This window comes from Triticum urartu, chromosome 1A, assembly GCF_056163025.1.
Source record: "Triticum urartu cultivar PI428250 chromosome 1A, HENAU_Tu73, whole genome shotgun sequence".
NCBI classification, from domain to species: domain Eukaryota; kingdom Viridiplantae; phylum Streptophyta; class Magnoliopsida; order Poales; family Poaceae; genus Triticum; species Triticum urartu.
In genome coordinates this window covers 122,772,181-122,794,114 of record NC_141873.1, presented here as the reverse complement: position 1 = coordinate 122,794,114, position 21,934 = coordinate 122,772,181, and the positions used below count along the sequence as shown (strand labels likewise).

Sequence of the window (21,934 nt, the reverse complement as noted above, 5' to 3'; positions counted from 1 at the left end):
CAATCCAGTCCTCGTCCTGAAGAAGAACAAGACCTGGCACATGTGTATCGACTACACCGGCCTCAACAAGGCCCGTCCCAAGGATCCGTTCGCCCTCCCGTGGGTGTGAGTTCCTGTCCTTCCTGGACGCTTACTTCGGCTACCACCAGATCAAGCTGGACCCGGCCGACGCCCTGAAGACGTCCTTCATCACGCCCTTTGGGGCGTATTGCTACATCACCATGTCGTTCGGCTTGAAGAACATCGGCGCCACCTTCCAGCACTACATGCAGAAATTCCCGCTGCCGCAACTCGGCCGCAATATCCACGTATACGTGGGCGACATCGTGGTGAAGACCAAGCAGCACCTCACGCTCCTCGACGATTTGAAGGAAACCTTCGCCAACCTCCGCGAATACAAGGTCAAGCTTAACCCGGAAAAATGCGTCTTCGGCGTCCCGGCCGGAAAGCTACCCGGCTTCCTCGTCTCGGAACGCGGCATTGAGGCGAACCCGAAGAAGATCAAGTCCATTGAGCGCATGCGCAAGCCAGCTCGGCTGCGCGATGTCCAGTAGTTCACCGGATGCTTGGCCTCGGTCAGCCGGTTTCTAAGCCGGCTGGGCGAGAAGGCGCTACCCCTGTACTAGCTGATGAAGAAGACGAGCCCGTTCGAATGGAACAGCAAGGCAGACGAGGCCTTCCAAGACCTCAAGCGCATGCTCTCCACCGCACCAGTCCTGGCCACGCCGACTGACAAGGAGCCACTGTTGCTCTACATAGCCGTGACCTCGCGGGCGGTCAGCACGGTGCTGGTGGTCGAGCGACCAGAGAAGGGCAAGATCCAAGCCGTCCAGTGCCCAGTCTACTACCTGAGCGAGGTGCTCTCCATCTCCAAGCAGAACTACCCGCACTACTAGAAGATGTGTTACGGCGTGTACTTCACCGCCAAGAAGCTGAAGCAGTATTTCCAAGAGCACGTTGTCACTATGGTCAGCACGGCGCCTATCGGAGAAATCATCGGGTGCCGGGATGCCTCTGGCCGGGTTGCCAAGTGGGCGATCCAGCTAGCCGGCCACACCATCCTCTATGAGCCCCGCACTGCGATCAAGTCTCAAGCCCTGGCCGACTTCCTCGTCGACTGGACCGAGACCCAGTACTTGTCGTCACCTCCCGACTCGACGCATTGGCGCATGCACTTCGACGGGTCCAAGATGCGACTCGGCTTGGGGGCCGACATCGTACTATCATCACCGAAGGGCGACCGGCTCTGCTACGTGCTCCAGATCCACTTCGCCGCCTCCAACAACGTCACCGAGTACGAAGCCCTTGTGCACGGCCTCTGGCTTGCCGAGGAACTCGGCATCCGGCGCATCCTGTGCTACGGCGACTCGGACCTGGTGGTGCAGCAGTGCTCCCGCGAATGGGACGCCCGCGACTCCAACATGGCAAGATACCGCTTCCTCGTCCAGAAGCTGTCCGGATCCTTCGAGGGCTGCGAGTTCCTCCACGTCCTGTTTGCGGAGAACAAAGTAGCCGACACGCTCGCTAAGATCGCCTCGTCACGACAAGCCATCCCGTCCGGCGTCTCCCTCGAGCACCTGCGCAAGCCGTCCGTCAAGCCTTCGCCGGACTCTGAGTCCATCCACATTCCAGACGACCCGGCCGCACCTCAACCCGGCCCGGGGACTGCTGAACCCGGCCTAGGGGCTGCTCAGCTCGACCCGGCCACCATCGTCCCAGACCCGGCCGTCGCCATCCCCGACCTAGGGGCTGCTCAACCCGGCTCGGGGGCTGCTGACTCGGAACCACCCTGGTGGCCGTCTTCGCCGTGGTTACGGCCCCATCTTGGGCCCTCCCAATATCATAATTCTTGGAGAGCGGGGTTCTCCCCATGGACGAGACCGAAGCTCGACAAGTGCAGCACCGGGCATCCGCCTACAGCATCATCAACAACGAGCTCATCAAGCGCAGCTCCACCGGCGTGTTCCAGCACTGCGTCGAGCAGGAACGGGGCATCGACATCCTCCTCGACATACATCAGGGTGAGTGCGGGCACCACACCGGATCACGATCCCTAGTGGCCAAGGCATTCCGCCACGGTTTCTACTGGTCCATGGCCCTCCAAGATGCCGAGTCGCTCGTCCTCAAGTGTGAGGGATGCCAACGCTTCAGCAAACGCAACCACCAGCCGGCGTCAGCACTCCGCACCATACTGATCGCCTGGCCCTTCTCGGTCTGGGGACTCGACATGGTGGAACCCTTCAAAACCGCTCGAGGCGGCATGACGCACTTGCTGGTGGCAGTGGACAAATTCACCAAGTGGATCGAGGCAAGACCAATCAAGAAACTGGACGGGCCAACAGCCGTCCGGTTCATCAAGGATATAGCTGTGCGCTACGGCATGCCGAACAACATCATCACCGACAACGACACCAAATTCGCCAAGGGCGCGCTCGAACAATACTGCTCCGTCTCCGGCATCCACCTCTACCTGGCCTCCGTTGCGCATCCACAGTCCAACGGGCAGGTCGAGCAGGCCAATGGACTCATCCTATCCGGCATCAAGCCGCGACTCGTCGAGCCACTCGTCCGCTCACCCGGCAGTTGGCTTGACGAGTTGCCAGCCGTTCTCTGGAGTCTATGCACCACGCCGAATCAGTCGACCGGGTTCACCCCATTCTTCCTCGTCTACAGAGCCGAAGCCGTCATCCCCACCGACGTCGAGTTCGACTCGCCGCGCGTCGCGATGTACACCGAAGCCAAAGCCAGAGAAGCCCGCGAAGATGGCGTCGACCTGCTCGAAGAAGCACGCCTCCTGGTGCTCAGTCGCTCGGCCATCTACCAGCAAGGCCTGAGGCACTACCATAGCAAGAAGATCAAGCCCCTCGCGTTCCGCGAGGGCGACTTAGTCCTGCGACTCATCCAAGAGCAGGCAGGCCAGCACAAGCTGTCCCCTCCATGGGAGGGCCCATTCATCATGAGCAGGGCCTTGCGCGACCGCAACGCCTACAACCTCATCGACGCACGCAAGTCAAGGAAGCGCAAGAAGGACACCGCCGGTGAAGAAACGACCCGGCCATGGAACGCGGAACTCCTCTGCCCATTTTACAGTTAGCCGCACGAGCGTATGTATCGTCGCCTTTTGTAAACGCATGAAACCATGGGGTTCCCGAACGAGACTCGGGGGCTGCCTTTTGTCGACCAGTTTATCATGTCCCTATTTTCTTGCATCACTATACCACTGAACCCGGCCACCGGTCTGACTCGCTCGACCCAGGGGCTCGGGGGCTGGCCGGCTCGGTCGCCACCCCACCGCCTTACTTGGTGATTCCTGATAAAGTTAGGATGCCGCGGTCCCCCACTTCGCCCTAAAGCCACAGATCCAAATTTGGCTGTCGGCTGGCAAGCACAACGGGCCAAAGCTCCTTTACGCTTCATACACTAAGTCAAAGGCTGCCGGGTCGATCAGCCCAGCTCACCATTCATTAAATGAACAGCCGCACGACCGGCTGCTCGCCAACCGGCCCAGTGGGTGTTTCGCTCACGCTCAACATTTCGAGGGACCCAAGTCCTACACGCTCCTTTCAAAGAACCGAACTCCTTGTCACGGACCGGAGCCTTGGCCGTCTGACTCGCGGGGGGGAGGTTTGAGAAAGGAAAAACGCGCGAAATCGGTCCAAAGAACGGAAGGCAAAAAGCAAAAGCACCCATGACATCTACACAAGTATTTAAGAAAAGGCCCACGACCCGAGTTCATTACACCCTAAAACCCCTAGTGGGTGGTTGGACCTGCTATTTAACAGATTTTACACAAAGTGTCTCAGGCATCTCCAGCGCCGCGTCGCGACGTCGACGGCTCTCCCCTGGCAGCCTCCGGGTCCAGCGAGGCGCCGGTGTCCTCCTCAGCACCCGCGTCACGGTAGACGCCCGTCTCCTCCGAGCTCCCCTCCGGATCGTAGAGGAGCAAGCCGTAGTCGTTGCCGCACGGCCCTGCCGTCTTCCGTCCGCTCCGGATGGAACTCGTCGTGGAAGGCAAACTCGACAATGTAGCTGGCCCGGGAGGCGATCCGGCCGGCTTGCTCCTGCAAGAGCTGCTCCGGACTGGCCCGTTGGCCCATCAACGCGTCCAGCTGCAGGTCCGGATGCCAGGACAACACGAACCGGAGTGCCATCTCAGCACCGGCATGAGCGGCGGAGACGCGCCACTCACCAAGTTGGTCCGGCCCCATCTCCAACCAACGCGCTAGGCGCGAGAAGCTGCTCGGTTGGACGGAGTCCGGTCATAGGGCCGCCGTCATTGCGGTGCCGGCCTAGGACAACCGCCCCAACTGCGTTCCCAGGACCTAAAGGCGGGCCTCGGCAGTGGCGATGATCTCCGGGAAGGTCCAGGCCAGCCGCGGATCCGTCCCGGACCCAACGACACCGGTCGGGTCGCGCTGATGGCGGACGGCTTCCTTTGCCAGCCGCTGCATCTCCGGGAAGGCCCCTGCCGCAAAGGAAGAAGTGAGTTAGAAGAAGAACAACAAGGAAGAAAGGCCGAATCCCGACCCGGCAAACGACAAGAAAAGGCACTTACTGGAGAAGGACTCTTCCAGGTGATGCACCTCAAGCAACGTACCACGCCTCTCCCGTTCGATGGCGCGATCACGCTCCTTGAGCGCCTTCTCCAGATCGGCCGCTTTGGCAAGGTCCGCCTTTAGCTCGGCGTCCTTGTCTTCGGCCGCCTTCATGGCCGCCTCGCGGCGACGGGCCTCGTCCTGACGGGCCCCCTCAGCCGCGGTGACCTGCCCCCGCAGGCGATCCACCTCGGCCTGGAGTCGGCCCTTGTCGTCGGCCAACTGGCCGCGCTGCTGGTCCGCCTCCACCAGGGCCTGCTGAGCCTCTGCCACCTTGGTGGCTTCCGCCTTAAGGTGCTCCGCCTCAGCCTCGAGGCGGCTCTTGTGACCCGCCAGCTACTCATGCAGCCGGTTGGCCTCGTCAAGAGACCTCCGAGCCACGGCCGCCTCCGCCCTCGCCTGCGCCGCCTCGACGCCAAGACGGCCGGTCTCGGCAATGAGTCGGTCTCGGCAACGAGTCCGCCAGGACAGCACCTCGGCTGTGAAAAAGAAGGACTCGGCAGAAGAAAAAAGCAAGACTTAAGATTTGGCCCAACTGTTACACAGTTGGCCCGAATCTCGGGGGCTACACCCAGTGGGTGCGCTAGCGCGCCCCCACTAGAAAAGAGCACAAGAATACCTGCGGCGACGCGGAGATCCTCCTCCTTGGCGACAAGCTGCTCTATGAGCTCCCGGTGCTTGGCCAGGAGACGATTGTAGGCGGCGATCCGGAAGGCATCGAGATGCTAAAGAAAGCAGAAATCAGAACAAGGCCAATACTCTAAAGATTCGACCCAACTACTACGCAATTGGCCCGAACCTCGGGGGCTACACCCAGTGGGTGCGCTGGCGCGCCCCCACAAAGAAGAAATTACAAGAAGACTTACCAGAGCGGCGCACTCCAGGTCGCGCGTCCGCTCCACCTCGGCCTGGGCGAAGGCCTCGAGCCATTCCGTCCGGCCTCGCAGGCGGCGACTAACGGCGTCCAGCGCTGCCTCCTCCTGGTTCTGAGGCCCGAAGACAACGGCACCCCCGCTTCGCGCCGGCTGCGGCACGGTAGCTCGACGCCCTCCCTGTCGGGGCACCAAGGCGTACTCCCCGCTGGCCGCTCATGACGCGGCCAGCACCTTCTCCGATGCCCCTCCCGGTGCCGACGACGACCCGGACGCCGGGACGCCCTGCGTCGCCGTCTCTGGCCCAGCTGCCGAGGTGGCCTCCGGCACCGCCGCCCGCGGTGCCTCCTCCAAAACCGGCGGCGCCTCCGACACCGCCGTCCGCAGCGTCTCTTCCAAAACGACGCCGCCTCCACCACCATCAGTCCCTGCTCGCTTGACCACGTCGGCCTGCGGCGGGGTGTCATCCGCCACCTCCACGACCTTCCGATCGGGGATCACCACCTCAGCCCGGCCTCCACGGCCGCGCTCCCTCACTGACGACGGCTCAAAGACCGTCACCGCCACCACCGTGCCCTCCGGCATCTCGCGCCAGGCCGGCTCCGCGCCGGCTCGCGCCCATGCCGCTGTCGCGTCGGTCCAACCACGGACCGATGCCGCCTCCAGCTCCGCCTCGGCCCGGTTCCTGTCCCGCCAGGCCAAGGCTTCGGCGTCGTTCGGATCCAGGCCGAGGTCCGAGTCGGCCCATCCCTCCACCTCGGCCTGGTCGGCGAGGTCGGACCGGCTCTTGCGGAACGCGGCCCCTTTGGCGGCCGCGGCTTCCGTCGCCGCCCTCGCCAGCGCGATTGGCGACCTGAAGAAGAAGGCAGAATGAGCAGAAAAGAAACAAGACTAGCTCAAGAAAACAATCTGAGCGCAAACGAGAGATGAAGCTTACCCCGCCAAGACTGGGACCAGGGTTGGCCTCCCGTCCCCGCCGCCACGCTTCCTCTTGGCCGGCCTCCCAGCCCCGGCCGGGTCCGCCGTGCGCTTCGGGGCCTGGGGTCGCGGCGCGACGCTGTCTTTACCATGCGGGCGGCTCGGCGGCGCCCCATGCGAGGACCCGGCTCCGCCCGCGTCGCCGCCTCCCCCGCCCAACGCCACTACACCGACAACTAGCGTCGGCACCGACCGTTCCGTTCCTCGGTCAGGAATTCAAGACACATGAAGAAAAACACAAGACTTACCCGCGCGACGCCCAGTGCCGGCGTCGGACTCGGCCTCCTCCTCCCCACCATGAGCCGCGGGCTCCTCTGGCGTCACCAGCGCCACCTGCGACGAGGCCCGGGCATAAGGATGCCGAATCGCGTTCAGAAGTACCCCACGCGTCGTGTCGGGATGGATGAGAAGGTGCGCGGCAGCAAAGTAAGAAGACCGGACACTCACCTGCGGCGCCGGGTTCGACTGGCTGTGCGGCGCCTTGCCGAACCGCCGGTCCTCCCCAAGGTTGGCCTTGGAGATGTCATTCACGCCGCGCGTGATCTGCTCCGCGAACAGCCGCGTGGACCCCATGCGGTTGGGGTCTTGAAGGCCGACCATTTCGCCGATGAGGCAGGAGTGCCCCTGAAGCGGAAGGACCCGGCGCATGACGAACGTGGCGAAGCGGTCGGTGCCGGTGAGCCCCTCCTGCGTCCTCATCACCGTCACATGCTCGCAGAGATTGACGATCTCCTGCGACGGGCGCCTGGGCAAGTAGCCCAGTTCGTCTTCGCCCGCGGCGGTGCGATGGCGAAGGCCGGAAGGTTGATGCGATCTGCACCAAGGTTGCGGACGTAGAAGAAGGAGTTCTGCCACTTCTTGGTAGAATCCTCCAGCGGGATCTTGGGGAAATCCGCCCCCGACCGCTTCGAGATGACGGTGGCGCTGCAATCGGCGAACTCCTTGGCCGATAGGCCCTGCTGCTTTAAGAAGAGGAAGCGCGCCCAGAGGTCGATCGTAGGCTCGACCCCTAGTTACCCCTCGCAGAGGGTGACGAAGCCGGAGAGCTGGACGATGGCGCCGGCGCCAAGATGATGCGGCTGGAGCTCGAAGAACTCCAGGAACGCACGGAAGAAGGTGCTCGCGGCAGCCCAAACCCGCGCTCGAAGTGCGTGAGGAAGACCACACGCTCCTGCCCCTCGGGCCGAGGCCTCTGCTCGCCGCGCGGTAGGCCGACGCCGACGTCCCTCTCCCGTGGCAGGCGCCGCGTCGCCCAGAGTTGGGTGATGTCCTCGGAGGTAACATTCGAACCCATCCAGGAGCCCGATGGCAGCGACATGATCAAAGGAAGAAGAAGGAAGATGGACGGCGAAGGAGTTCTACTCGGAGCAGCGGGCGTCGCTGTGCGTCAGTTGCAAAGAGCGGAGCGAGAGCAAAGGGACAGGAGGGCGCGAACGTGTATAATGTCCGCCCCCTGCCCCCCGATTTATAACCCTCGGTTTGAACGTGGGGAAGTGGGGAAGTGGGATCGTCTGCACGCACCCGTTCTACTACCCCGCAATAAGTGCGCACGTACACGCGTAGTAACTGCCCGGGGAAGAGCAACCGGCCCCCGGAAGCCGCAATAAATCCGCGCGCCTGGGCCAAGGGCGCGCGATGGTGGGCCCCAGCCCGCCGCCCAGTCTCGTCACGCGCATGGCCTATCAGGCCCCTCCGACTTCCGGGCACCATGTGGCGCCCGCGCAAAGCCCGAGGGATTGCCCCAAGATTCGGCGGACTTCTCGGTCCCTGCCACGGCCGGGATGCCACGATCCGGTTTCCGAGAAAACCGGCACACAGTGGGTGTTGCCGGACCCGGCGCTCGCAGAATCCACCTTGCTTAAGGGGGAAACTGCGAAGGCCCACTCATCCGAAGACGACGGACCTTCATAGCTTCGGGGACTACTGTCGGGGGGCTGGACCCCGGGCAGGCAATGGAACCCGGATCCTCTTCAAAAAACAATGGGGTTGGCACCACCCCACAATACCGGCACGCGCTTGGCCGGGTCGCTCGACCCGGCCAAGCCCCGCAAGCCGGCCAGACTAGCCGACCCGGCAAGACACGTCGACTCGGCCCCAACAACTAGCGCAAGACAACCGAACCCGGCACGACCGAAGCCTCCTCAACAACCCAGCGCCGCCCGTGGCGTGCTACGCAATCCAGCCGCGGGTTAACTCCCGTCCCATCCAGGCCGTATGATGGGGACGAGACTTTAATCAACGGTGACCGAGGCAACAATGCCCCGCCCATGCCTCTAGTCAATAGGAACGTGGCAACAGTGCCCCTCACCTACCCGCTGACCAGGGCCGGCGTGGCTACAGTGCCCCGCCTTCACCGCTGACGACAGCAAGCGGCAACCTGGCAGAGAGCACTATACGCGACTCGACTCGGCCACGCCCTGACGATCGACAAGACGGCGCACAGTCCTCCTAGGCATGCGGGGCCCGCACCTAGGGGAACCTGGCGAACCACGAGCCCTCAGCGGGACCTAGCCCGGGTCCCCGGACACCAACAATACGGACCCACCGACTTGTAACATTACCATTGTACCCCCGGGGGGGTGGACTATAAACCCCCCGGGAGCCCACGATCAGAGGCGAGCGAGAAAGCAAGCAGAAGACACATACGAGAGAAAAGCAAGTAAGCATAGAACTAGCCACAAAACAGCAACACCAGAGAGAAGGAGCAGCCCAAGCCTTGGCCAGCTTCCTTCCTCCTCCATACAGCTCCAGGAGCAACATTGTACTATCGACCATCCAACTACACTCGGCAGGACTAGGGGTATTATCTCTCCGGAGAGCCCCGAACCTGGGTATGTCCGGCGTCCCGCGCCTGCTAATGCCAACCTCGCCTCTGGAGCCCACCAGCGCCCTCGAGCCTCCTCCTCTCTTTAGCCATCCCTTGGCATCTGTCGTGCGCCCACCACGACAGTAGTATTATCTGTGTGAAAGTGCGACAAATGTGCTCATCATGTGTGTCCTGAGAATAATAATTCTAATTGTTGTGCATGTTGATCCTGTGGCACTGATAGAACGAGCCAATGCATTGCTTGTTTTCAGAATAAATTTCAATTAAAGCTAATTAAATTTAAGTAAAGTGACCACTAACACTTGTTATTACAATACCAATACAGACCCGCTCGTGAACCGACGTGTGGCCGGAATAGGTTTCTTAGTGGAGGCGTTTGAATGCGCTGAGGGTGCATGTTCTGTCGGGCGTGCAGCGGGCGAGGGAGGGGTAGTAACTGTTGTCACCTGCACACACTCAGTTTACTGTTGAATCCAGTTCCCCAAGAGCTGAAAAATGAACTGCCGCCGCCTACCCACTCGTTCACTTGAAGAGACTCCAATGGTGATCCGAGGGGTGAGCCTGCTGGATATGGACTTCAGCAAGGAGTTCACCTTTGAGTTCGCTATTCAGTCCCATGGCTGCATCAAGTTGAATGTGATGTACACCAATGATCCGGACTCGGCGAAGCTCTGCCTCACCGAGTTCAAGCAGTACCTACAGGACGACAAAGCACAAGGTTGCATGACTAGACCTTGTGCCCATCCATTCGTCTCCTGACAGGGACCAGCGGATCGCCGTCGCCCAGGTATGCGTGCGGGACGAGGTTCTCGTCTACCTCTGTTGTATGGTCATCAGAGGTTCTGGAGCATTCGCCCATTTCATCGGCAGCGCCGACTGCACTTTCGCTATGGTGGAGAGAAGGAAGGACGCGACGATTCGACCATCTGGTGCAACAAGCTTGTCAACATCCAGAAGCAATACAAGATCATCGGCAACGGGCAGGAGAAGGACTCCATGGTTGACCCCGCCGAGACCATCATCGACCCCTACTATGCCAACATGAAAGAAGACAACGATACCAAGGACCTGAACACGTGGGAGGTACCTCTGAATCTAGCCTACATAACCTACGCGACCAAGGATGCATACGCATGGTATGACATGTACACGCGGATCTTGGACATGAGTGCGTGTCTGCTTCCCGTAACCGACGAGTACACAGACAGCCGTGGCGTCATGATCGAGGGTGCCAGGAAGGTCTAGATGTTGTACTTTATCTGTTTAAGCACCTTTATCATCTGAGTGTTTCATGCATTAGCCTATGTGTCGTAATTATCTGTTTTGTTCAAAATATTTCTTCTAAAAACCCATTAACCTGTTTGTTTTTTAGTAGCTATTTGCTTATGTATGTAACTAGTTCACTCGGTTGCTGTGCTTTAAATCTCCTTCCTCCCAACATATTCCCGTTCTCAGGTGGACCCAGCAGGTCTCGTACACAAACATATGGGACCAACCACCTATCCATTTGTATTTCTTTTTTTTTGTTCAATCTTTCGTCCTCTTCCTATACAGCGGCTGGCGGCGCTGCCGCGCACGCCTCGATGACCCATCATAGCCTATGGCATTGGCCAGGCCACCCATCTACTCCCACACATTGTCCAGCGGCGGCAGCTCCACCGGTCCACCCTGCACCGAACAAGTCAACCCTCGTACTCCCCTCCGCCTGCGTCTTCCCCCGCTCTGGTTCGTTCGGTCCGAGGTCTTGACGTCGTCCTCCACCTTGGTGCTCTCGCCACGGCTCCCCCGTCTGTCTTTCCCAACATAGTCAGCAAAACAAGAGGAATCGAGAGACGACTGTTCATCGAGAGGCTGACAGTCCCGGGCCCACCATGTCCATGGCCTAGGTTTTGTTGTTTAACATGGGCAGCCCATGACATGTTTCAACTTTTTTTGGATCCAGTAGGTATCAAGCGGTCTCTGGGTCTCCCAGCCTAGCTTGTCTATAACATAAGCAGTCCAAGTTATGTTTGTTTTTTCAAGACGATGCACAACTCAGATCTATTTTTCTATAAGAAAGCAAAATTAAACCTATGTTTTCCCTTCTATAATAGTATATATATATATATATATATATTATTTTATTTTATTACACACACACATATATATATAGTGTTACTATTCATCACCCAGGGTGCAGAATAAGTTATTCTTCACCCGAGGTAATCTTACGATAATTTCATAATTAAATTATGTTTGCAATTTAAATAGTTACATTCCTATTGATTCATTACGTAAAATTTGGCATAACAAAATAAAAATATAAGTCATAAGACAAGAAAATTTGTAGTTCATGTGTATTTTACACTATGTTTTTTATATTTGTAATTTTACATAACATAAAATATTTTTACAATGATTATATATTTTCTTACGGTGTCTTTTTACGTCGGAAATAAGAGAAAAGTTACGGAACGTAAAATTACGGGACATTGATGGTAAAATAGAGGGGGGTGAAGAATAACTATTCCTCACCCAGGATGACGAATAGCGCGACCCTATATATATATATATATATATATATATATATATATATATATATATAATAGAAACAACATAAGGTTCCGTTAAACCTGTCGTTCGTCCAACCATTTTATAGACCTTCTCACTTCCTTTATTTTTCGTTTTCATTAATCCTATATCTGAATTTTCTCCCACTTTCTTTTTCGATGTAATTTGAGTTTTCTCCCAGTACTTTTCCCTATAACCAACTCAACTGTCCCATGTCTAGCTTAAAAAATAATAATACCTCACATCCTATTAACTCATCAAATTAAAATGATATTTTATTTCATATATCAAAAGTTCTTACAAAATAAAAATAATAATTGTTTTTATATAACTTGACAAGTTAACTGCTAGTGATTGCGTATATAAGCTTGCAAAGATTTTACTGACCAATGCAGTAATAGACGTGCAATCATGTGTTTATGTTTTTATAACATTTTTCCGTCCAGCCCAACATGATATTTTCACCCAGCTCAACAAGTCTGCGGATTTCGAGAAAAATGCAAATGGGCTTTAAATCTATCTATCTATTATATAATTAAAATAGAAGACAAATAAGACACCACATTAATCCACATAGACTTATATTATTACCACCGTTTGATCAGAGTAACAATGGCTCGGATTTAAAGATTTTACGTAACATGTAAATATGTACGTGTCGGCAAATTGAACTGTCACATCTTTATGCGTACCGGTTCAGAAACAATGCTTTCGGCAAAAAAAACACAACACGCGGATTGAAAAAAGTAGAAGTTACGTGTCAACAATTGTCACATACAATGCCTAATCAGAACTTGGAAGGACACGTACCTAACTCGGTAAGCCAAGAGCACGTAAACACATACACATGCAAAGGAGTGCATACGGACACGGTCACCATTAAAATACACGGCTGGCCGCTTCCATCATCATGTTGTCACATATGTCCTTTAATTGGAAATATAAACATACAAGGACTCCATAAAAACAACGGCAAGAACTCATCCATAAAAATACAGCCTGCCGCAGCCATCAGCCAGCACACGCCCACCATGGAAATCCCCAGCAACTCGCGACTCAGCACCATACCAAGAAAACTGAAGCCATTCAGCTCTACGATGCCATGACTTGACTATGCCACCACCAAGAAAATTGAAGCCAACAGACTCTAACGCAAGATGTTCAGACTCGGCGCACAACAAATATCGAAGCCAGCCCAAATTATGAAATGTTATGCAACTCGATTTCTATAGAAGTTACACCCAGCCATCTGAGTTTCCTTCTCACCTGAATCAACAAGGTTAGTAATTATTATTACTATGAACTCACTTTTTCAGCTAAAATCTTCATATTTATGTTATCAATTGACAACTACTTTTTTAATCCTTTTGAAGTGAAAATGCTAGGGAATACAAGAAGCTGAGAGACTTCAACAAGAGACAAAACTGGGATGTTTAAGTGAAAGTAACAAGAACATGGGATACAATCAATCCTACAACCGATGAACTTATGAGCCTTGATGTGGTCTTGATGGATGTACAGGTTTATGCTATACATATTTAATTGCAGACTATTCTATTGTTTCAAAAACAATCGATGAGTGAGTCTTGATGTGATCTTGACAGATGAGCAGGTTTGTTCTATACAATTTGAAATGTGGACTATTTTATTGTATCAAACAACAGTTGACAAGTATATAGTTTAGTTATTTTGATAGAGGACCAAACAACTCATGCTACCATACGTAAAAATTAGATGGATACTTATAAATCAAAGGATAACTAAGAAATATATTTATTCATTTAGCAATAGATTGTGGGAGGCACAAAATATGGCCCGCTGAGCAATGATATTAGAAAAAGTTTGCATATAATACACAGAGAAAGGAGGTGAAAGGATAATCAGAAATTTTTCATAACTACTACTTTGAGTTTGCTAGCAAGGACATACCACAACAAGCATATGAGAAGATAAATAATGCTCAGGTATGTCATAGTTGTAAATCAGATTTTGGGCTAATCCATCACTCTACCTATGTGGCAATTAATCACCAATTTGACAGATGTAGGATTATTGAAAGTTTTTCAGAATTTAATTACTACTTTGAGTCTGATACCAAGGTCATACTACAACAAGAAGCATATGAAGGTAAGCAATGCTCAGGTATGTTACAGTTATAAATCAGATTTTTGTTTAATCAATCATTATAACTATGAGGTAATTAATCACCAAATTGAAAGATGTCATGGGACTACTTACCCAGATGAAGCATATGGAACAAAAAAAACAACAAAGAACCCCAAACCGTCATATATCCGTGATATTTATTTTCCAATACCAGAGTAAGTGCAGAGTGTATACCAATGTCTTAAGTTTTAACTTCCTCCATTGCGGTCGGCATTAAATTTTCAGGCTTAACATCTTGGGATGAAACCAAAGTTACAATATCGGAATGTTTGCTTATTATTTGGATGAATATGTACTCCAAAACCAAACCGTCCTTACAGTGACCTAAACAATGGTGCAAAAATGCAATTGTAAGTCCAATAAATTTCGAAATCTCATCTTTTAATTACAAAACAAAAATATGTAATAGATTAATTGTTGATGGGTTTGTGCATAAAGTCAACATGTGCGAAGAATACATAGGGATCTAGATATATCCAAAATTCAAGATCTTCTTCACAAGTATGAAACACTATCTATTCTGGTCTACTAATAACACATCGAAGAAAAAGTAAAAAAAATACAACGTTTAACAATGAAGACTCAGATGCGCGATGTCTGTCATCTAATGGCGAGGTTAAATTATCTTTAGATTCAAGCTCAACAATAGTATTCTTATTTTTGGCAAGCAAAACTAGGCAGTAAAAAGAAGATTTATGCCTCGCTAGAGATGTTGTACTTGAATAATAAAGCTGAGGAGGTAAAGGTGCATTTAATTCATCAAAATAATTAACTAAGTGCTATCTTTTCTGTTCTTACTCACTGACTTATCTTGCAGTATGCCAAACAGTTGATAGATGACGAAGTGGACACCGTGTTGGAACAAGAAACGAAGAAGCAAGACATGCGAGCTAAAAGGGAGATTAATGTTTCCACCATACACACTTTTAGATTTTTAAGCATGTATTATTCTTAAATGCATTTCATTTTGCAGTCACAGAATAATGATGACCGACAAAGGAAAAGGTTATGTGTACTGGTGCCTAAGAAAAAAGAACCACACGATATTAATGGGACTATGCTGAACAAAGATAGGCATTGAGACAAAATATCATCATCATATGGACTCCTCAATGACTATGATAAACGAAGATGTATTGCATTATTAGGTGTCTTGGAGGATGGACGCACCGAGACAAGTGTTGTAGAAAGAAAGCAAAAATACCTGCGAGAACAAAAAACTGGTGCATGCAAAAGTAAAAGGTAATTACAACTCTTGAAGATGAAGACTCTGATATTTGCCTATGGAAAATGGAAGGCCTAAGTGAACAAGGAATTTATCCAAAAGATCGATTGATTAGTAGCTTACGAATAGTAAAGGCAGACTATTTATTTACGTAGATATAGTATGAGTACTTGGCAGCTACCAAGATAAGAAGAATCTTATCATATGATAAGAGTGTGATGCAAACTGTAATTCTTTTCAAATACATTCATACATGCACTTTTGTTGGTCTTTTACAGGTAAAGGTGTTTTCTTTTAAAAATAAAGTATCATGTTTACAATTCTCTAACTATAAATCTTACACAGGAATTGATGGACGATGGGGTGGGCACCGTGTTAAAACATGGAATGAACAAGCAGCACATGCTTGATAAAAAGGTGGTTTATTTATTCACAGTACACACTTCTAAATTTTTAGACTTTTGTCTAATTTTGAAAATTCATATTTATTTTCAGCCAAAAAATAATAAAGTTTCAGCTACCAAATTATCATGTGAACTGGTAGCTTATGGCCTTTTCAATTTAAGAAGTCCATGAGAAAATCTTCAATAGCATAACCATCTCCTAAAACACAAGATTAATATAATATCCTAGAAGGAAGCACATAAGATAATCTGCATTAGAAAGGACACAATGAAGTACAACACGTACATTGGTACAAATCCAAAAACATGAGCAACTAAAAAGGCTGCAAATAGCTATTTCTCCCCCAATATGCTTATACGGATATACTCCGATACATACTTCTCATGGACCATGGCCGGTGTGTCTCCTCTGCTCAGATCCATCACAATCAGCCTCCCTCCAGCAACCATTTTTTTGTTCTCAATGCCGCCAAGACATGGATGGCCTGCTACCAACGACCTAACACCCAACTCAAAGAGTTCGACCCTGCTTCTTGGTCCACCCCGGATCTCCATGATTAGGGCTTGCATCCTATGTTCGCAAACAGAAATTAGAGGAAAAGAACCAACGATTAGAGCTAGGTAGCCTGTGAATTACTTCTGTGAAGGTCAGCAACGACATCTTCCATCCCCGGCTGCGAATCGGAGGCGGTGGTGCGGTGGCGCATCTGGATGTGTAGCCTGGTGGGGATGGACTTTTTTATCCTTTTTCGAGCGAAGCCAACAGGGGACTTTTTTTTACTGGAGCCTGGAGGGAGGGGTAACATGTACGTCTGTTTTCTCTGAGATAAAAATAAAAAGTACAGAGTGGTAGCATTATTACTGACTCAAATGGACCCACATCACAACCACTAGGTCTATAGCATCCCGTTATAATTGATACACGGGCTACACAAGTAGTAGTAAAAATGATGGGTGGGTATAAAATAAAATAACAGTAATTATCACAATGCAAAAATAATAGATATGAAGATATATAAGCAAGTTTTTTTTAACACAATACAGGCGCAAACACTCATATATACGCGCATACACTCACCCCTACGAACACATACGCACACCCTATCAAGTTTTTTAACATAATACAGACGCAAACACTCATATATACGCGCATACACTCATCACTATAAACACACACGCACACCCTACTCCTATGAGCACCGTATAAGAAGCTAAAAGGTATAATAGGTAGTGCTCAATAAACACCCAAGCAACATTCATACTAATCTTTACAAAATATAATTGGAGACATTTTTTACTAAACCACTTTTTATTTAAATTTTTAGCCTTGCAAATGTGCGCGTACACATGCTAAGGTAATGATGTTTTCTTTTAAAAACAAAGTATCATGTTTACAGTTCTCTAACTATAAATCTTACACAGGAATTGATGGACGATGAGGTGGGCATCGTGTTAAAACATGGAATGAACAAGCAACACATGCTTGATAAAAAGGTGGTTTATTTATTCACAGCACACACTTCTATATTTTTAGACTTTTGTCTAATTTTGGAAATTCATATTTATTTTGCAGCCAAAAAATAATAAAGTTTCAGCTACCAAATTATCATGTGAATTGGTTCCTGTTAAAGAGAAACTAGACGATAGTAATTATATTGTAAGACTGAATTTATAGCCTATGTCGTTAGTCCAGAAAACCATCAAAGGATAAAATAGATGAAAAAGTGAAGAGTAGATGGAGTTACAAAGAACCATATACAAAGCTAAAAGAAATTGCATACAAGGTAATGAATAAATCTATCAAAATCTAGTCGCGCAAATGTGCGGGTGCACCCGCTAGTTCGATCATAATATATAAACGGGCTGCATAGATGCTACATCACTGTTTCACCCAGCCCACCAAATGGACTGGCTGACATGTGGGCCAGTAGGTCGAAGCCTAAGCACTTTCACAAAAAATAAAAATACAAAGGTCAAAGCCTAAGCAAGGCGTTGGATTTACATCCAACGGCCGGCATTCTTCTTCAATCCCAGCGTTGCCCCAGCTCCAGCCTTCGGCATCCAGCGGCGCTGTTTTGCGCGCCTCGCAGCGAAACACTACCCGGACGACGGCCAGGCCATCCCTCCACTCCTCTGCATCTCATGTTATTCTGTGCCGAGTGTAGGCCCACCCCGCACCCGAACTAGTCAAGTTTCCCACTCCTCTCTGTCAGCGACTCCACTGCCGCGTCTTTCCCATCTCCGGGGCGTTCCAGTCTGGGGCCTCGCCATCGCCCACCGGCTTGGTGCGGGGTGTGGTCAGCGTGGTCAACAAACGAGAGTCATCAGAAAATGACTGTACATGGAGAGTCTGATAGTGGGGACTGATGACTGTACCGGCTTGAATGGACGAAGTACTCTCCTTCACTTCCGTTAAGCGAATTTTGCCAATGGACAAATCTTGGATTGCTTTCGATGGATCTTTGTCTCCTACATCAATTGGCAATTGCTCTACTTGCGAGCTGTTAGATTCATCAAACTTCACATCTACCTTCTCTTCGACCTTTCGTGTGAAATTGTTTTAGACACGGTAAGTGTGAGAGTTTCAACCATAACCGAGTAGGAAACCTTCATGAGATTTAGGAGAAAATTTTGAACGATGATGCTTATCAAGAATGTAGCACTTTGAGCCAAATACTCGAAAGTACCCAACTTGGGGTTTGTTACCGGTGAGTAGTGATGTCTGCTAGACTACGTCGGTATTTCCCCAAAGAGGAAGGGATGATGCAGCACATCGACGATAGGTATTTTCCTCGGTGATGAGACCACGGTTATCAAACCGGTAGGAGAACCAAGCAACACTACGTAAACAACACCTGCACACAAATAACAAATACTCGCAACCAGACGTATTAAAGGGGTTGTCAATCCCTTTCGGGTAACGACAACGGAAATTGGCAAACGGCTGTGATAAAAATATGATAGATGGGATAAATAGATCTCAATAAATTGTAGCAAGATATTTTTGTATTTTTGGTTTAATAGATCTGAAAATAAAAGCAAAGGCAAATAGATCTCAAAGGCAAATATATTAAAGAAGAGACTCGGGGGCACTTGATTTCACTAGTGGCTTCTCTCAAGAAAAATAGCAAATGGTGGGTAAACAAATGACTGTTGGGAAAATGATACAACTTCAAATAATCATGACGATATCCAGGCAATGATCATTATATAGGCATCACGTCCAAGATTAGTAGACCGACTCCTGTCTGCATCTACTACTGTTACTCCACACATCGACCGCTATCCAGCATGCATCTAGTGTATCAAGTTCATGGAGAAACGGAGTAATGTAATAAGAATGATGACATGATGCAGACAAGATCTATTTATGTAGAAATAGACCCCATCTTGTTATCCTTAATGGCAACAATACATACGTGTCGGTTCCCCTTCTGTCACTGGGATCAAGCACCATAAGATCGAACCATCACAAAGCACCTCTTCCCATTGCAAGATAAATAGATCGAGTTGGCCAAACAAAACCCAAATATCAGAGAAGAAATACGAGGCTATTAGCAATCATGCATATAAGAGATCAAAGAAACTCAAATAACTTTCATGGACAAAAAGATAGATCTGATCATAAACTCAAAGTTCATCCAATCCCAACAATCACACCGCAAAAAGAGTTACATCATATGGATCTCCAAGAGACCATTGTATTGAGAATCAAACGAGAGGAGGAACCATCTAGCTACTAACTACGGACCCGAAGGTCTACAAGAGACTACTCACGCATCATCGGAGAGGCACCAATGGAAGTGGTGAACCCCTCCGTGATGGTGTCTAGATTGGATCTGGTGGTTCTGGACTCTGCGGCGGTTGGAATTGATTTTCATCGATTCCCCTAGGGTTTCTGGAATATTGGGGTATTTATAGAGCAAAGAGTCGGTTTAGGGGGCACCCAAGGTGGGCACAACCCACCAGGGCGCGCCTGGGCCTCCAGGCGCGTCCTGGTGGGTTGTGCTCCCCTCGAAGCACTCCCAGGCGCTTCTCCGGCCCACTGGATGTCTTCTAGTCGAAAAAATCCACAAAAAGTTTTGTTGCGTTTGGACTCCGTTTGGTATTGATTTCCTGCGATGTAAAAAACATGCAAAGAACAACAGCTGGCACTTGGCACTATGTCAATAGGTTAGTACCAAAAGATGATATAAAATGGCTATAAAATGATTATAAAACATTCAAGAATGATAATATAACAACATGGAACAATCAAAAATTATAGATACGTTGGAGACGTATCAGCATCCTTAAGCTTAATTCCTACTCGTCCTCAAGTAGGTAAATGATAAAAACAGAATTTTTGATGTGGAATGCTGCCTAACATGTCATCTCATATTCTTTTCTTTATAGCATGGACATTTGGACTTTTATATTGTTCAAAGCAATAGTCTAGTTTTGACATGATAATTTAGATACTCAAGCATACCAACAAGCAACCATGTCTTTCAAAATATCAACACTAAAATAAGCTATCCCTAGCCCATCATGCTCAATCATTGATCCATTCATGAAACACACTCGCATATTAGCTACACCCCATGATCAAGTACGATCATAGTGCCCCCTAGTTGGTGCTTTATAAGAGAAGATGGAGGCTCAAATTAAAATAAAAATTGCATAAAGTAAAAGAAAGGCCCTTCGTAGAGGTAGGTAGGGATTTCTAGAGGTGCCAGAGCTCAAAGCGAAAATTGAGAGATAAAAACATTTTGAGAGGCATACTTTTCCCACCAACAAAAACGACTTAGAGTTCCCAACACTTTCCATGCTAGATATATCATAGGCGTGTTGGGGAACGTTGCAGAAAACAAAAAATTTCCTACGGTTTCACCAAGATCCATCTATGAGTTCATCTAGCAACGAGTGATCGGATGCATCTACATACCTTTGTAGATCGCGAGCGGAAGCGTTCAAAGAACGGGGATGAGGTAGTCGAACACGACGTGATCCAAATCACCGGAGATCCTAGCACCGAACGGACGGCACCTCCGTGTTCAACACACGTACGGTCAGCGTAACGTCTCCTTCTTCTTGATCCAGCAAGGGGAAAGGAGAGGTTGAGGAAGATGGCTCCAGCAGCAGCACGACGGCGTGGTGATGATGGAGCTGCGGTACTCCGTCAGGGCTTCGCCAAGCGCTATGGAGGAGGAGGAGATGTTGGAGAGGGAGAAGGAGGCAACCAAAGGCGTGGATGAAAAGCCCTCCTTCCCCAATATATATAGGAGGGCTAAGGGGGGGCGCCGGCCCTAGGAGATCCAATCTCCTAGGGGGGTGCGGCCAAGGGGGAGGAATCCTTCCTCCCCAAGGCACCTAGGAGGTGCCTTCCCCTCCTAGGACTCTTCCTCCTTGAAACCCTAGGCGCATGGGCCTCTTGGGGCTGGTGCTCTTGGCCCATGTAGGCCAAGGCGCACCCCCTACAGCCCATGTGGCCCCCCGGGACAGGTGGACCCACCCGGTGGACCCCCGGGACCCTTCCGGTGGTCCCGGTACAATACCGATGACCCCGAAACTTGTCCCGATGGCCGAAACAGGATTTCCCATATATAAATCTTTACCTCCGGACCATTCCGGAACTCCTCGTGACGTCTGGGATCTCATCCGGGACTCCGAACAATATTCGGGTTACTGCATATACATATCCCTACAACCCTAGCGTCACCGAACCTTAAGTGTGTAGACCCTACGGGTTCGGGAGACATGTAGACATGACCGAGATGCTCTCCGGTCAATAACCAACAGCGGGATCTGGATACCCATGTTGGCTCCCACATGCTCCTCGATGATCTCATCGGATGAACCACAATGTCGAGGATTCAAGCAACCCCGTATACAATTCCCTTCGTCAATCGGTATGTTACTTGCCCGAGATTCGATGGTCGGTATCCCCATACCTCGTTCAATCTCGTTACCGGCAAGTCACTTTACTCATACCGTAATGCATGATCCCATGACCAGACACTTGGTCACTTTGAGCTCATAATGATGATGCATTACCGAGTGGGCCCAGTGATACCTCTCCGTCATACGGAGTGACAAATCCCAGTCTTGATCCATGTCAACCCAACAGACACTTTCGGAGATACCCGTAGTATACCTTTATAGTCACCCAGTTACGTTGTGACGTTTGGCACACCCAAAGCACTCCTACGGTATCCGGGAGTTACACGATCTCATGGTCTAAGGAAAAGATACTTTGACATTGGAAAACTCTAGCAAACGAACTATACGATCTTATGCTATGTGTAGGATTGGGTCTTGTCCATCACATCATTCTC

At 50.5% G+C, this 21,934-nt stretch overlaps 1 protein-coding gene, 1 long non-coding RNA gene and 1 pseudogene across 2 annotated transcripts; 1 reads left to right on the top strand and 2 right to left on the bottom strand.

Moving 5' to 3' along the window:
- The first annotated feature begins 629 nt into the window (after positions 1 to 629).
- On the top strand, positions 630 to 3,094 carry LOC147990332 (uncharacterized). Its single transcript, XM_087538070.1, has 3 exons — positions 630 to 886; positions 974 to 1,792; positions 1,858 to 3,094. The coding sequence occupies exons 1-3, from the start codon at positions 630 to 632 to the stop codon at positions 3,092 to 3,094; spliced, it is 2,313 nt and encodes a 770-aa protein (XP_087394196.1).
- Positions 3,095 to 6,661: 3,567 nt separating this feature from the next.
- LOC147990331 (uncharacterized) lies at positions 6,662 to 7,763 on the bottom strand (annotated as a pseudogene).
- Positions 7,764 to 12,670: 4,907 nt separating this feature from the next.
- LOC125531599 (uncharacterized) lies at positions 12,671 to 16,451 on the bottom strand. Its single transcript, XR_007293353.2, has 3 exons — positions 16,255 to 16,451; positions 14,163 to 16,188; positions 12,671 to 13,088 (listed from the first exon to the last, which is right to left on the bottom strand). It is a non-coding gene; the product is annotated as an uncharacterized LOC125531599 (long non-coding RNA).
- Between the last annotated feature and the right edge of the window lie 5,483 nt (positions 16,452 to 21,934).